This window comes from Impatiens glandulifera, chromosome 3 (assembly GCF_907164915.1).
Source record: "Impatiens glandulifera chromosome 3, dImpGla2.1, whole genome shotgun sequence".
Lineage (NCBI taxonomy): Eukaryota > Viridiplantae > Streptophyta > Magnoliopsida > Ericales > Balsaminaceae > Impatiens > Impatiens glandulifera.
The window spans coordinates 62,873,490-62,886,725 of NC_061864.1; the positions used below are offsets into that span (position 1 = coordinate 62,873,490).

At 28.8% G+C, this 13,236-nt stretch overlaps 3 protein-coding genes across 4 annotated transcripts; 1 reads left to right on the plus strand and 2 right to left on the minus strand.

Annotated features, from left to right (window-relative positions):
- Window positions 1-1,538: 1,538 nt before the first annotated feature.
- On the minus strand, window positions 1,539-5,542 carry LOC124931891 (glucose-1-phosphate adenylyltransferase large subunit, chloroplastic/amyloplastic-like). The gene is made up of 13 exons (XM_047472469.1): window positions 5,435-5,542; window positions 4,217-4,390; window positions 4,048-4,140; window positions 3,884-3,967; window positions 3,740-3,795; window positions 3,562-3,655; window positions 3,122-3,307; window positions 2,957-3,037; window positions 2,785-2,871; window positions 2,552-2,656; window positions 2,301-2,407; window positions 1,775-1,835; window positions 1,539-1,690 (listed from the first exon to the last, which is right to left on the minus strand). The coding sequence occupies exons 1-13, from the start codon at window positions 5,540-5,542 to the stop codon at window positions 1,589-1,591; spliced, it is 1,338 nt and encodes a 445-aa protein (XP_047328425.1). The 3' UTR covers window positions 1,539-1,588.
- Window positions 5,543-8,676: 3,134 nt separating this feature from the next.
- On the plus strand, window positions 8,677-9,285 carry LOC124931342 (heavy metal-associated isoprenylated plant protein 2-like). The gene is made up of 2 exons (XM_047471787.1): window positions 8,677-8,735; window positions 8,826-9,285. Exons 1-2 carry the CDS (start codon window positions 8,727-8,729, stop codon window positions 9,159-9,161), a joined length of 345 nt encoding a protein of 114 aa, XP_047327743.1. The 5' UTR covers window positions 8,677-8,726; the 3' UTR covers window positions 9,162-9,285.
- Window positions 9,286-10,370: 1,085 nt separating this feature from the next.
- LOC124931341 (bifunctional dihydrofolate reductase-thymidylate synthase-like) lies at window positions 10,371-12,164 on the minus strand. Of its 2 annotated transcripts, none has more exons than XM_047471785.1 (3): window positions 12,082-12,164; window positions 11,438-11,876; window positions 10,371-11,136 (listed from the first exon to the last, which is right to left on the minus strand). In XM_047471785.1, exons 2-3 carry the CDS (start codon window positions 11,860-11,862, stop codon window positions 10,869-10,871), a joined length of 693 nt encoding a protein of 230 aa, XP_047327741.1. In that variant the 5' UTR covers window positions 11,863-11,876; window positions 12,082-12,164; the 3' UTR covers window positions 10,371-10,868. The 2 variants fall into 2 exon arrangements, with proteins under 2 accessions (XP_047327741.1, XP_047327742.1); XM_047471786.1 differs by having other exon boundaries at window positions 11,438-11,867; window positions 12,082-12,097.
- Between the last annotated feature and the right edge of the window lie 1,072 nt (window positions 12,165-13,236).

A 13,236-nucleotide genomic window follows, 5' to 3' on the forward strand; every position in this document is an offset into this window, starting at 1 on the left:
CTACTTTCTAAATAAACTCTTTCACAAGGAAAAAGGAAAAAAATGTTTGAATTTTAAGACAATGTTCAAAAAGTTCATTTAGTAGAGATTGTTTTGATCTTTTAGAGATATTTGTGTGAATCATAATTTTATATGCCAAAAATTTGGGTATCTATTTGATCTTAGTACTGAAAAATAAATTATTCGATTAATGTTTTTTATTCACTTAATTTTGACATGTTTAAACTGTTAATTTAATTATGATATATTTTAAAAAAATTAATCAATTTAACATTTTTTTATCCAATTAAAAAATTCAAGTATTTAATTTAAAAAGGTTATACTAATTTGAATTGTAATAATAATTATAAAAAAAAATTATATGAGATTGTAATTAGAGGATCGATAAACTCAACGAAAGTAGGTCCACGAATCCGACGTGGCCTGTCAGGTGTTCCCACGTCCCGAAAAACTCATTTTGGGTCCCGAAACCAATCATTTCGGGTCCCGAAACGGTCGGAAAGAAAAAAAAAATTATCCCGAAAGGACCGTTTCGAGACATTATGAAGCCGTTTCAGGACATTTTGAAAATTTTCTCTCTCATACCTACATGTCATGCACGTTGATTCGTGGACTTACTTTCATTAAATATTTCGTTAAGTTTATCATTTTTCTTGTAATTATTAACCAACTATATATTACATTCATATTATTAAGTCGACTTTACTAGTTTATCGGGTATAAATTAAAGAAAATAATATTTATAAAATATATAATTTTTTAATTTATAAAATTAGAATTTTAAATTTTTAACTTGTAAAAAGCTTGATTGGTATGATTTTAAATTTTTTAAAATTAATTCTCTAATTTTTGGATTAGGGTGTCGAAGATCAATAACTGGTTAGAACTGAAATTTTAGGGTTCTAGATTATCCGATCCTATCGATTGAATATCTTTCTTTAAATTTTTGTTATTTTGGTTAGTATTAAAGTAGTGGAATTAAATTGTTATAAAATAACACTCACTAATCTAATCAAAAGTCAAAATGCGTCAATCTTTTGTATAAATATTAATTTGAATATAGTCCATTAATTATACTCTATCAAAACTCTAAATTTGATGCTCCCACTTATTAAATTTGTATAATTGTTTAGATATCAACTTTTTATATATATATATATATATATATTTAATATTCATATTGAGAGTGCAAGAATTCATGTATTCTCATCCCACCTGAACCATTTATAAAAATATATATATTAAAATAACTAATTAAATAAAATTAAGTTAAGATGCACCATATTTTCAAACACAATCCATTCAAATCCACTCATAAGATCAAAGAGAAAAAAAATCTAACCGAGATGTATTTTCCAAGTCAAAGTTGGACTTTCCTACAAGAAAATTCAACAATTAAGCTAAATATGAAAAAAAAAGAATGTAACAGTTCATTGCATCTAAAAAAATGGTACTAGTTATAGAACTAATTGCCCCTAATTTACTATAAAAATTCTACTTATTTTTCAATAATAATTTTTTTTAATGATGCAAAATTGGACAACCTTTGTTTACAAAAGAACACTAATTAATAATAATGGTGTACTTATTATATGATGGTCCCATCCTTTATTGTAGCATTCTTCAAGATGACAGTGAGCCCAGACCTAATGTAGAATCCTTCTTCTGGCCTAGCAGCTTCTTCAACACCCTAGAATCATTATTTTTGAAGCATTTTTATATTTGTTTTTAACATCAATTTAAAAAAATGATATAATCAATAGATAAAACTTACATCATTATTTGCAATTATCACATTTTTTCCAATCTTGGCATTCTTGTCAATGATGCAATTTCTACACACACAAAAAAAAAAATCATAATTTACTCAAATACTTCATTTGAAAATACTTTCTCGAGTAACCTTCAAAACGCAACCATTTGATTATAAAAAAATGTATGTAAATATACTTTTTTAGCCATCGCCGAGTCCAATTGGACTAGATCACCACTAGATCTTTTATGTGTATAAACATATCAACCGGACTAAGTTAAGATATATCTCATTTCAATCCAAACCCGTGTTTTCAAAATGATGACATTGAATATACATATATGGGACATTTGAAAACATTGTTATTGGAATGTCAATATGTTTTTTTTTAAACACTTTTTTTATTGTCTTAGTATTAATTCAAATGTTAATTTAGATAAAATAATGTTTTGAAATATAACTAAATTGGACATATATTTATAAAACTTTTGCTGATTTTTTTTTATCCATGTTCAAAAAGTGTTTCGAAATATAGAGCTAAAAGCACCTTATTTTTGTATTTCGGCCGACACCAATGGCAACCTTTCCATCTGCTAATAATGATGCAATTTCCGGTTCGGTTTGGTAGTAATCAGCACCCAACATCATCGTATCCTGCAAATTTAAATTCCATCAACGAATGTGCTAATTTTTCGACCCAACATGTTTAAGATCAAGTTATATAAACTTAAAATCACATAATCAAAAGAAATCATATTGACAAAAAGAAGCCCCTTAAGATTTGGTTAGTAGGATCACCTTGAGCTCAACACCACTGTCTAACCTTGAGCGAACACCTATAACCGAGTGTTCGATATAACATTCGTGCAAAAAACACCCGTGTGAAATTATCGCATCAACAATCTGAAACAAAAAACAAAATTATTTTGTAACAATTAAATTATTATTTCTTTGCATTAACAACTAGAATCACGAGTTACATAAAAAACAAAATTATTTCTTCACAACATTTTTGTTTGTGTTGCTCCTACCTTGCATTTTTCCATTTTGGTAGGTGGCAAGTACCTTGGAGAAGTGAAAAAAGGCGTCTTTGGATCGCTAAAGTCAAATTTTGGCGGCTGCAACATGTTAAAAAGATCGTTCAAGTTCAATTCTCACTTTTGCGAAAAAAGTAATTTTGATAATCAATATTGCAAAACTAACATGTTCTGTTAAGGCCAAGTTGGCATCGAAGAAGGATTTTATCGTCCCAATATCCTCCCAATAGTCATTGAACAAATAAGCCTGTTAATGCCATAACACAATTCAGATCATAACAAACATTAAAAAAAACAAGACATGCTTGGTTTTAAAGGCATTATTTCTTACTTGAACATTATGATGTTCCACAGCAGAAGGAATAATTTCAGATCCAAAGTCATTAGATGAAGGATAACTCCACCTTAAAAGCTTTAACAAGACTTCAGTTTTGAATACATAAACACCCATTGATGCAATGTAGGGATATCGATCCGCATCTTCTTCCGATAACCCGAGAATAGAAGTGTCCACTTTCTGAAACATCGAGAAAAAAAAACATTATATTGAGTTTCTCGAAAATATATACCTTCTAATTATGGTCAACCTTAGAGAATGCAACATATACATTTGCATAGAGTCATCACAAGTGTAACTTATAAAAAAGAAAATTAACTAACTAACATGATTTTTTATAAATTATTTAAGAGCAAGCAAAAAAACACAACTTTAGGCTAATTTGGTAGAATATTGAAACAACAATTTAAATGAATAAATTGATCCTCATTTACCATATCTTTAAGTGCAGGACCCTTTGGCTTTTCAGCAAATTGAATTATCCGACCTGTTTCGTCGATTTTCATCAACCCGTAATCCGATGCTCGACTACAAAAACAAGTTTTTCGTAAACATCATAATTAAACGATTCTTAAAAGAACATTTAAAATTAATCGAGAGAAATAAAATCACCTATCATCCATAGGAACACAAGAAACTGTAATATCAGCATTAGTATCAACATGCTTCTGCAATAACATATATAATCACATAAATAAATAAAAAAAAAGTTAAATTCGATTAGAAAAGTAAATAAATTATCAAACTCAACCAAACCTGCACAAATTCCAAATAATTCATCCTATATAGATGATCACCCGACAAAATCACAATGTGTTCGACATTTTTGTTCTTCGCGTCCTGTCATTTTATTCATGTAAATCTACAACTAACCGCAACAGTTGAATTTAAAAAATAATAATAAATTTGTTTTTATATACCTCAAATACCCAAACAAATTGTCTAACAGCATCTGCTGTTCCTTGAAACCACTTCTTTCCTGCTTCTCCTGGAGTTTGAGTAGCTGCAAGAACCTGCAAACAATTTTACAAAAAAAAATCCTAAGATTATTTGAAAAACGCGTAAATCCTGCTTTCTTTCGCATTTTACCTCGACAAAACCGTCGCCAAAATTCAAACCATTTCCGAAGTTGTAAGTTCGAGCAATGTGACGGTTAAGGGAAAAGGAATTGAATTGAGTCAAGATGAAAATCTTTTTAATCCCACTATTGATGCAATTACTCATGGGTACATCAATTAGTCTATAACATCCCCCAATTGGAACCTGCAAAAAATTAAATAGAAATTGGTATTGTTGTCACTTTTAAAAAATCATAATTCTATTCAAAAATGTTTAAAACTTAAAATTGAATAATACCTGATCCAAATTATAGAGAGATTGTTTTGTTATAAAAAAATATTTTATTCATATCATTTGATTATTAAAATTATTAAATTTAATAAAAATAATAATATTTTAGTTCATAGTTGGAAATTTTTAAATAATTTAAAACTGATCAAAAATCATTTCCCCTCTCTTATATCAAATCACTATATTTATTAATTAAATTATTAAAACTTTATTTATTTATTTATTTTTTATTTTAGTTTATCATTATATATTAATAACTTTTAAATTTTTATTTCTTAAAAAAAACTTACTTTCTAAAAAAAAATCACAGAATTTGTATGTAATCCACATATTATTTTAATTTAAATACTAATAACAGAATATGACCTTAATTTTTTAATTAATTGAAAGGATTGATTTACTTAAAATTACAATGAGATAATTTCTATAAAATAAAAATAAATAAAATCCTTAAAAATTTCAACAAACAAAATAATCTACAAATATTGAGTTATATTGAAATTTTTATCCAAAATTTAATATTTTCTCTACTTTCACTTGATATATCAACCACTCATTTGTCTACTAAAATAACAAAATAATTTATTTAATATCTTCTCTTATTTATTTAAATGATAAAATAAAAATTAAACTTTAAAAAACTTTTTTTTTAAACTAAGTCAAATACAAATTTAACCCAAAAACCCAGATAAATCCATAAAATTCCAACATCAAACAAGCTATTGGAAAATAAAATTAAAATTCCAATCCTGAATTAGGTTACAAATTCATAAATTCATTGCATGTTGGCTGTTTCTTCTCTCATTCGGATCAAGATATATAATTTATATTTATGTTCTAAATCATTGAAGTTCTTGCTGGATCATAACCCATATTATATAAATGTAAATTTTAAAAAAATATATTAATAAGAATATGGATTATATTAATAAAAATGGAAATATTAAAAGTTCTTACAGCTGGTTTTGCCCTTCTTCCGGTAAGAGGAAAGAGTCGTGTACCAGCACCTCCACCTAAAATGATCGAAGCAATATTCTTCGGATCTACCATCGGACGATCAAACATCTACAAATTCAATAACATGGTCAAAATTGTTTTTTTTTGTAAGGTTTAATGTAATTTAAACACAATATCATGAACAAACCATGTCTTTTTCTTCTTCGAGGTGAGAAAAAACAACAAAACCACGTCGAAATCTCGCATTTTTATTATCAATCCTCAGCTGTTTAGACAGGCGAACGCCACCAAGAACCTTGGTGGCGTTGAAGCTCCGACGAGCTTTCGTTTCTCCCAAAAAGCTGCCGGCATTGAAATGTAGTGGATTCACATTGGCCATTATGCAGCAGCAATTCATTTGTGATTTTGATTAGTTTAAGAAAATATAAACCTCTACTAGTAAATTAATGTATATCAGAGAATTAGTTTACCACTATTATAGCTACAGATCCTAATTTTTAGTTCTCCAAATATTATGTAATAAAAAAATTAATAAGGGAGTAGATTGTGGTCATGTAATTTGTAGTATTGGTATTCATTTTATTGTGATTATTATAATATTATCACAATTCTATATAAACTTTTTTTAAAATAAAAAGACATTTTGTAGAGCCCATAAATCTAATAATGTTGATTGTGTTAGCAATGTTCTAAAACTCATTGATTGTTATTATTGAATTGCATAATCATTTTCTGTTTTTGAATGAATTTTCATTTGTGATTACATACCACAATTGCTCACATTAGTCAAATAATATCAGAAGTTTTATTAAATAGAATTTTAACTATGAATTGTGTTATAATTACATGAGACTCGAACCATCATCATTTTAGTTATTTAAAAAATTATCCCAAATGGGCTTCTTACTTTATCGTAGTGTTTTTTTTCTTAATTAATTTATCATATTTATAAAAGAGAAATAATAATTTTCTATCTTTTCGAATATTTTGTAACTATTTTCACACATTATATATTTTTTGTAAGACATTCAAACTGCATTCGACAATTTAGAACGTGTATATCTTGAAAAATTACTAAATTTAAAATATAAATACGTTTAAATTGGTATATTGTACACAGTGTTTGTCCATTTAGGAAAAGTCTCAAATTAATAAAATTATGATAGTTCGAATTTCATAGGACTCAATTAAAAAGTTTGTACTCAATTTAATAAAGTACACAAATTTGAGCATCAAATAGTAATTGAATCAATCCAATTGTCTTCATGAAATATGATTGAGAAATAAGAAATGTGTGTTATCAAAGACTATACAAATAGGAAAGGATATAAGCAATTTTATCTTGAGGAAACTTATTTATCAATTATTTCTAAAGAAATTATCATTTCAAACTTTTTTCAGATTTGTGTAAGTTCCATTTTAATAAAATATGTCAAATGAGATTAAGCTAACTAGGAAGATCCTCGTTCGTGCAGTGCACACGGATAAAAATATATTGTTATAACGCCTTGTGTTATCAAATTTGGTTGAATTTAAAATATAAAGTTTTATTAGCCTAGTTGATTAAAGAGTTGTACTTATTTTTGTTAGGTTGCGAGTTCGAAACATACCTATAGCATTTTTAATTTTGTTTTTAACCGTTTTAAGTTTATGAACGGGTCAACTCAGAATCCGACCCAAGTATCTATTACTCTCACATATATATCCAAATTAACCACAACTCTCGACTCGGTAATCCGGACACTTTCAAAATTAAGCATCCTATTATATATATATATAGATTGAGATATCATATTTCTATATATTTCAAACCACTTTAATTGGAGTTGGAAAGTCTTTTTTAAAATATTGTTGAATTTTGTTTTTCAATTTTTATGGTAAGTAATACATAGACCCACTCTTAAAGTAAAAATAACCATATTTAAATATTTGTATGATCAGATTCTAAAGTCTTGTTTGAAGCGGCTAATTTATTTATTATTTTGATATTTTGATAATATTTCATCATATTATTACAATTTTAGACATGAAAATCCGCTTTAATTAGTTAGAAAACCTTTTCAAAATATTGTTGATTCTTCTTATTTTTCATTTTTGTTATGGTAAGTAAATTGAAGATAGTTATTAAAATAGTTTCTTAATGCCCCACAGATAGTTAGAAATGACAAAGTCTATCACTTAATTCTCTTATTCTTAATATATATATAATAAGAGCTCAACAATTGAGGTAAATTGTGTGCAAGAAGTCCACTGACAGACGGTAAAAAAATTATAATTATACATATTCACTTTATTTATTTATAATTTATTTAATTTGTTAGTGATTTTGATTAACATGAAGTAAAAGATTATCTTATAATGAAAAAGAGAAAAATATTATTAGATTTGTTCTTTAATTAGTTTTTACCAAATATTTTTCCTAACTCATTATTTAAATAACATGTTTATTTGGAAAAAAAATAATGATGGGTGATAGTTTTGAGAGGGTGATATATTTTTTTTTATACAAAGACTTAAATTGTATTAATATATAATAATAAATAATAATTTAAAATATAAGGTATTTTGGTTAATGAATCAAGTGATATGATACATAAGAAAAGAGTGATGCGATGAGTTTTGGTTATTCAAAATAACCCAAAACGAAAAAATTATTTATGTTTAGAATAAACTTTAAATTATTTAAATAAATTAATTGGTGTAATTTTGAAAAAGTAAGTCTTTTTGTAGGAAAACAAAACAAAAAATATGTGTGAATTAATCTTGTAACTTTTGGTTCTCCTATAAATTTTTTTTTTTTTTTTTTGTCACTAGAACATTATTAATATAGGAGAATAATTAATGTTTTTATTACATATATATAATATTTTAATTAATAAATTAAAAAAATGTAACTAATAAAATAATGAATGAATTAATATTTAATTATAATAATATTTTTATAATAAAATAATTCAACCAATAGGCCATTCAATTTCTTACATTTGTCTCTATTGTAATAACTTATATTCTCATAATTGGGACTTATTAAAAATATCTCTTTCATACCCAGCAACATGTTTGTATTCATTTCATATTAAATATTTTGTGAGTTTTATTTTTTTATTTTCTCTCTTAAACAATTTTATTATTATTTTTTTTTAACATTAATGAACCATTTAACAAAAAAAAAAAGTGAATTATTTCAAATAACCCAATACCAAACTAAGCATATATATAATATAGATATACTCGAACAACTTTCTTTGCTATCATCTGGTTAAGCATTGTGTCTACAGAAGCTATCATTAAAATGTCCAAGGTTATCTCATTTCTATAAATCTCATATCCTTTAATTTATTACTCATGGATTCATATTTATTTGTTACATATTTTTGAATCATTCATACAGAAAACAGTTGTGTCAGTAGAGCTTCTTTGTTCAAGATGTAGATTGAAAGTTATGAAATTAATCTCAACCATCGAAGGGATTAGCTCTATCAGCCTCGACCCATCGAAGAACACGGCGACAGTCATTGGCGAAGCTGACCCGGTTTGTATAATCAAGAATGTGAGGAAATTTAGGAAAACAGCTCAACTTATAAGCATAGGTCCTGTCAAGGAAGAGAAGAAAGATGAGAAGAAAGAATTTCATGTTCCTAAGACATGTCATAAGTGTGATGTTTGGTATTATCCAATCCCGATCGCGATTCATCCTGATTCTCGTAATCACTGCTACATTCTGTAATGGATCGTAGAAGAAAATGGCGAAAAAAATTATATTGAAATGAATCATATATGAAATGTGTATATTTGTTACTTTCAAAGTGGGTTGTAAATTAAATGAGCAATAATGGAGAGAAAATGACCAATTTAAAGAGGACCCTTTCCTCATTATACCAAAAATAGACATCCCACCACAAAACCATATCATTGAGATGAATGTGAATTCATATGAGATCATGTTTAAAAACAGCATTTATTGAGACACAAATCAAAATATCCATAGATGAAATAAAGAGTTTAATGGAGGTGTATAGACTTCGCTCAGACAAAGCCTGACAGACAACTTATCAACTCTCTTGGCTTACCGGTTTTCTAAACTCTTGCGCGGTTAGAGAGAATTGTTTGGTTGCAAGTTGTTTTATCTCTTTTGGCGATCACAAGTGTTGGTATCTTGAGTTGTGCCTTGATCATTTATGATAAACTATGTTTATTGTTTTTAATGAGTTTTCCACCATTTGGTTGTGATCTTCACGATTAAATGAATCATATCCTTTCAAAAACAAACAAACAAACACAATTCAACTTGCTGATTCAAAAGAGACAAGAGTTGAAACAAATTAGATTTATGAGGACTAAGAAAGGAAACATGTTTCATTTAGATTTATAAAAATAGTAATCATAGTAAGGATCCAAAAAAAGAACTATGGAGGAGGGATTTGAGGGAAGGGAGATTGAAGAGACTGCAAGATTCTATACTTGGAATGGAGGAAGAACAAATGCACAAGCAAGATGATGAAGAGTTTCTTTCGGTAGAGAAAAATCCTAGCTAGCCATGGATGGTTATGGATACAAAATGAAAAATAATTAAAATTCAATATTGCAAGAGTCATCTAATTGAGCTCCACAATGGGACTAGAAAGATACGCATAGAGCCTTTTACGATGGTCTTAACAAGAGAAGGGAGCTTTTCCATATGAGATTCCTTCCCGGATCATCTTCTAAGGGTGGGGCATAAACGAAATGAATCCGGATCCAGAAACATAGTGTTTGAATGGGGACGATATTTGGGGATTCTCAAAGGCTGAAATTGACTTTTAAGTGGGGTATCTTAAGCCCTTTAGTTTTAGGGATTTAGAGTTCTGGGTTAGGTAACTTAAGTTAGTCTACTTGAACAACTACTAAGTTGTGTTATTTCATGCATACATGATGCCCAATATAAATGTCTTCTCAAAGAAAGGAACCTCATATTAAGATTAATGTTTCATAGGATTGAAGGCTTTGTCTTACATTGGAAATAGTATGAAATCTTGGTTTAGATGTTTGTTCTGAACTGCCCATGTTTGAGAATACATAGATTTGCCAGGCTAGTGGATAATCTCAGTTTGATCAATAGATCCATAGGTTCCTCCAATAAACCACTTCATCAGGGCATAAGTAAGCTAGTGAGATTTTTTTCTTCTCGATAATATAAAACAAAAACAAGTGGCGTGGATATTTAAGAAGCCACAACATCCAAACGTCACACAATTCTCAATTCAGCTCTAAATTTTTCAATGATACATGCAACTAAAGACACATGGTTACCTGATCGCACTTCAGTCAGGTGATGAAGATGGAGTTCAATATCATTCTTCTCGACGAGTCTTGTTCTCAAATATTTGTCTGCTCCTCAGTCAGGGTAATGAAAATGGAGCTCAGAATCATACTTTTGGGGAGCCATAACCAACTTTCAGATGCCCATACTCATTATTTTTCTCTCGAGAATCATCTGGGGCAAGAAGGTAAGATCCTCTTCATCTGAATTTCCAATAATAGACCTATTCATACGAACATAAGTCACGAACCTGAAAGAAATGTCGTTCTCCACCAAGGTTGAAGATGAATACCATGGCTGAAATGCAGATAAATCCACAGGAGGAATAAAAGTGTCACACTCGATATTGGATTCAATTTTCGTCATATGAATAGCTTCACATTCTGGCGCATTCAATGCTTCCCTGTATAGAAGAATAACAACAATTGTTTTTGAAATAAGTTCATTTTGCTTCCTCAACTTTCATCAAAAGCTCGTTTCGCTTCTTGTTTCATTGACTTGTAAAAACTATATTCCTTAATTCACAGATAACACAGAAGTCAAGAACCCTAGTGAATCATTCTAACAAAATAACAAGTACAGGTCATAACAACATGGGATCATCAGTTAATAAGAAAAAAAACACATAACACATCTAAAACTCAATGCAAGATTAGGAATTCCATCTAATATACAAGAAGCACACAGTTTATATGTATGTTTACCTCAGTACCTCGCCACCTCCAATAACAAACACTCGCTCTATCTTCGAAGAGATAGAACTTTCAGCCAAAAAGTTCAAAGCAGTAGGCAAGCTTCCACACTTAACAACATCCTCAGAAGTGACAATATCATACGATCCACCCCGGGTGGTTAGAACAACATTCAAGCGACCAGGTAGAGGTCTGTACTTAGTAGGAATACTCTCCCAAGTTTTCCTTCCCATCACAACTGCGTTCATCTTCTCAGAAGACGCAGTTACAGTAATTTCCTTGAAAAATCGAAGGTCTGAAGGCAAATTCCATGGAAGTTTACCATTTTTTCCAATACCCATTTCTTTAGTTGCAGCCACCACAACCTGATAAGTCCTCTTGACAATGGGGAAGTTGTGATATAGCGACCCAAATCTGTTTATGTGATTCCTAATCATCGTGGCTGAAAAGACTGTAGATTTGGTGAGAAATTCGAAATGCAATTGAAAATTTCCACTCCGAACAGTAAAGACCTAATTCATGTGGATTTAAAATGTGAAAAGCTGTAGTTCTCATCGGATTAAGAACCAAAATCAGCCGCAACAAGTTGAAGTTTTGAGAAAGATGTAAAGCAAATGAATGAAAGATGATCAATCGATCTTTGTCGAAGAGGGTACCTTATTCTTTTCTTCTCTTCTGACGTAGAATCCTCTCTCTGCAACCTTCTACCATTGTGACAAGAAACAGGGGAGGGTTTGTTTGGGAAATTTGAGAAAATGACCTATAAAAAAAAGGTGAATTGCTGTTGGTGAGAGTGAATAAATTAAATAGCGTTGATGACCCATTTTTTTTCTGATGAAAATATTCTTATTGCGTCACGCATGCCCCAGTTGTGTCACGCAACCCCAGTTGCGTTACGCAATCGCGAGCCAAAAAAAAATTGAAAAAAAAAATTTGGTTGCGTCACGCAACTGGAGTTGCGTTACACAAGGGTATAATTGTCATTAAAAAAAAGAGGGTCACCAGCGCTATTTAAATTATGAGCCCGCACTTTTGGTTATTCCCGATCATTTGCTTCAATTATCCGTTTGTTCTAAAACACATAAATTTCATAGTATTTGAACAAGGAAATAAAGTAAAAATATTCATAGGTTTTATTATAAAAAAAATTGATATATTAGAATTGAATATATAATTTATACAAATAAACGAGTTTAAAATATGTGGAACATGAATTATTTTATACGTAGAATCAGATATGTAGGGTCTTGATTGAGTATAACCGACGTAATAAAGCTAAATTTAAATTTATCTAAAAGATAAATAAAGTTTATTCAAAACAATATATCAATCTCATCTCGAACTGCGACTCTATAAATAGAGACCTACTTCTTTTTAGAACACTCAATCCCAACAAAAACAAAATATTAATCTATTATCAATTTAAGCTTGAATTTGAGTTTCATTTTGACGTAAAAATTTGATTTTTCATGTTATTGTTAAGGTTTTTGTTTGTGGTCTGAATATTTGATTTTGATTTTAAATATTCTGATATAGTGATAATTGGTGATAAAATATGTTAACTGATGGAGAAAAATGAATTAGAGAATGTTTTATAGAGAAAGAAGACACCCTCATTTGATAAGTCACTTGTGATTATCCTAGGATTCTTATCATCAAAATATATTAAAACATTATTGTTGGATTGGTTAAAACATTAGACTTTATCTTTGAATCTAAACAATGACATTTTTAGTTTATTTATATTCTAAAAAATTATACAAAATTTGATTAGTTATGTCAGACTCAATTTTTGTGTTGAAATACTCAAA

Excerpts from the sequence above, each read along its gene's own strand:
- LOC124931891 (XM_047472469.1), bottom strand. The coding sequence starts at position 5,542 with ATGTTTGATCGTCCGATGGTAGATCCGAAGAATATTGCTTCGATCATT. Across the intron at positions 3,968-4,047 it reads AATTTGTTTGGGTATTTGAG|GACGCGAAGAACAAAAATGT; the intron begins GTATATAAAAAC and ends ATAAAATGACAG. Across the intron at positions 2,872-2,956 it reads ACTTGGCCTTAACAGAACAT|CCGCCAAAATTTGACTTTAG; the intron begins GTTAGTTTTGCA and ends AACATGTTGCAG.
- LOC124931341 (XM_047471785.1), bottom strand. The coding sequence starts at position 11,862 with ATGATTAGGAATCACATAAACAGATTTGGGTCGCTATATCACAACTTC. Across the intron at positions 11,137-11,437 it reads GGAGGTGGCGAGGTACTGAG|GGAAGCATTGAATGCGCCAG; the intron begins GTAAACATACAT and ends TCTTCTATACAG.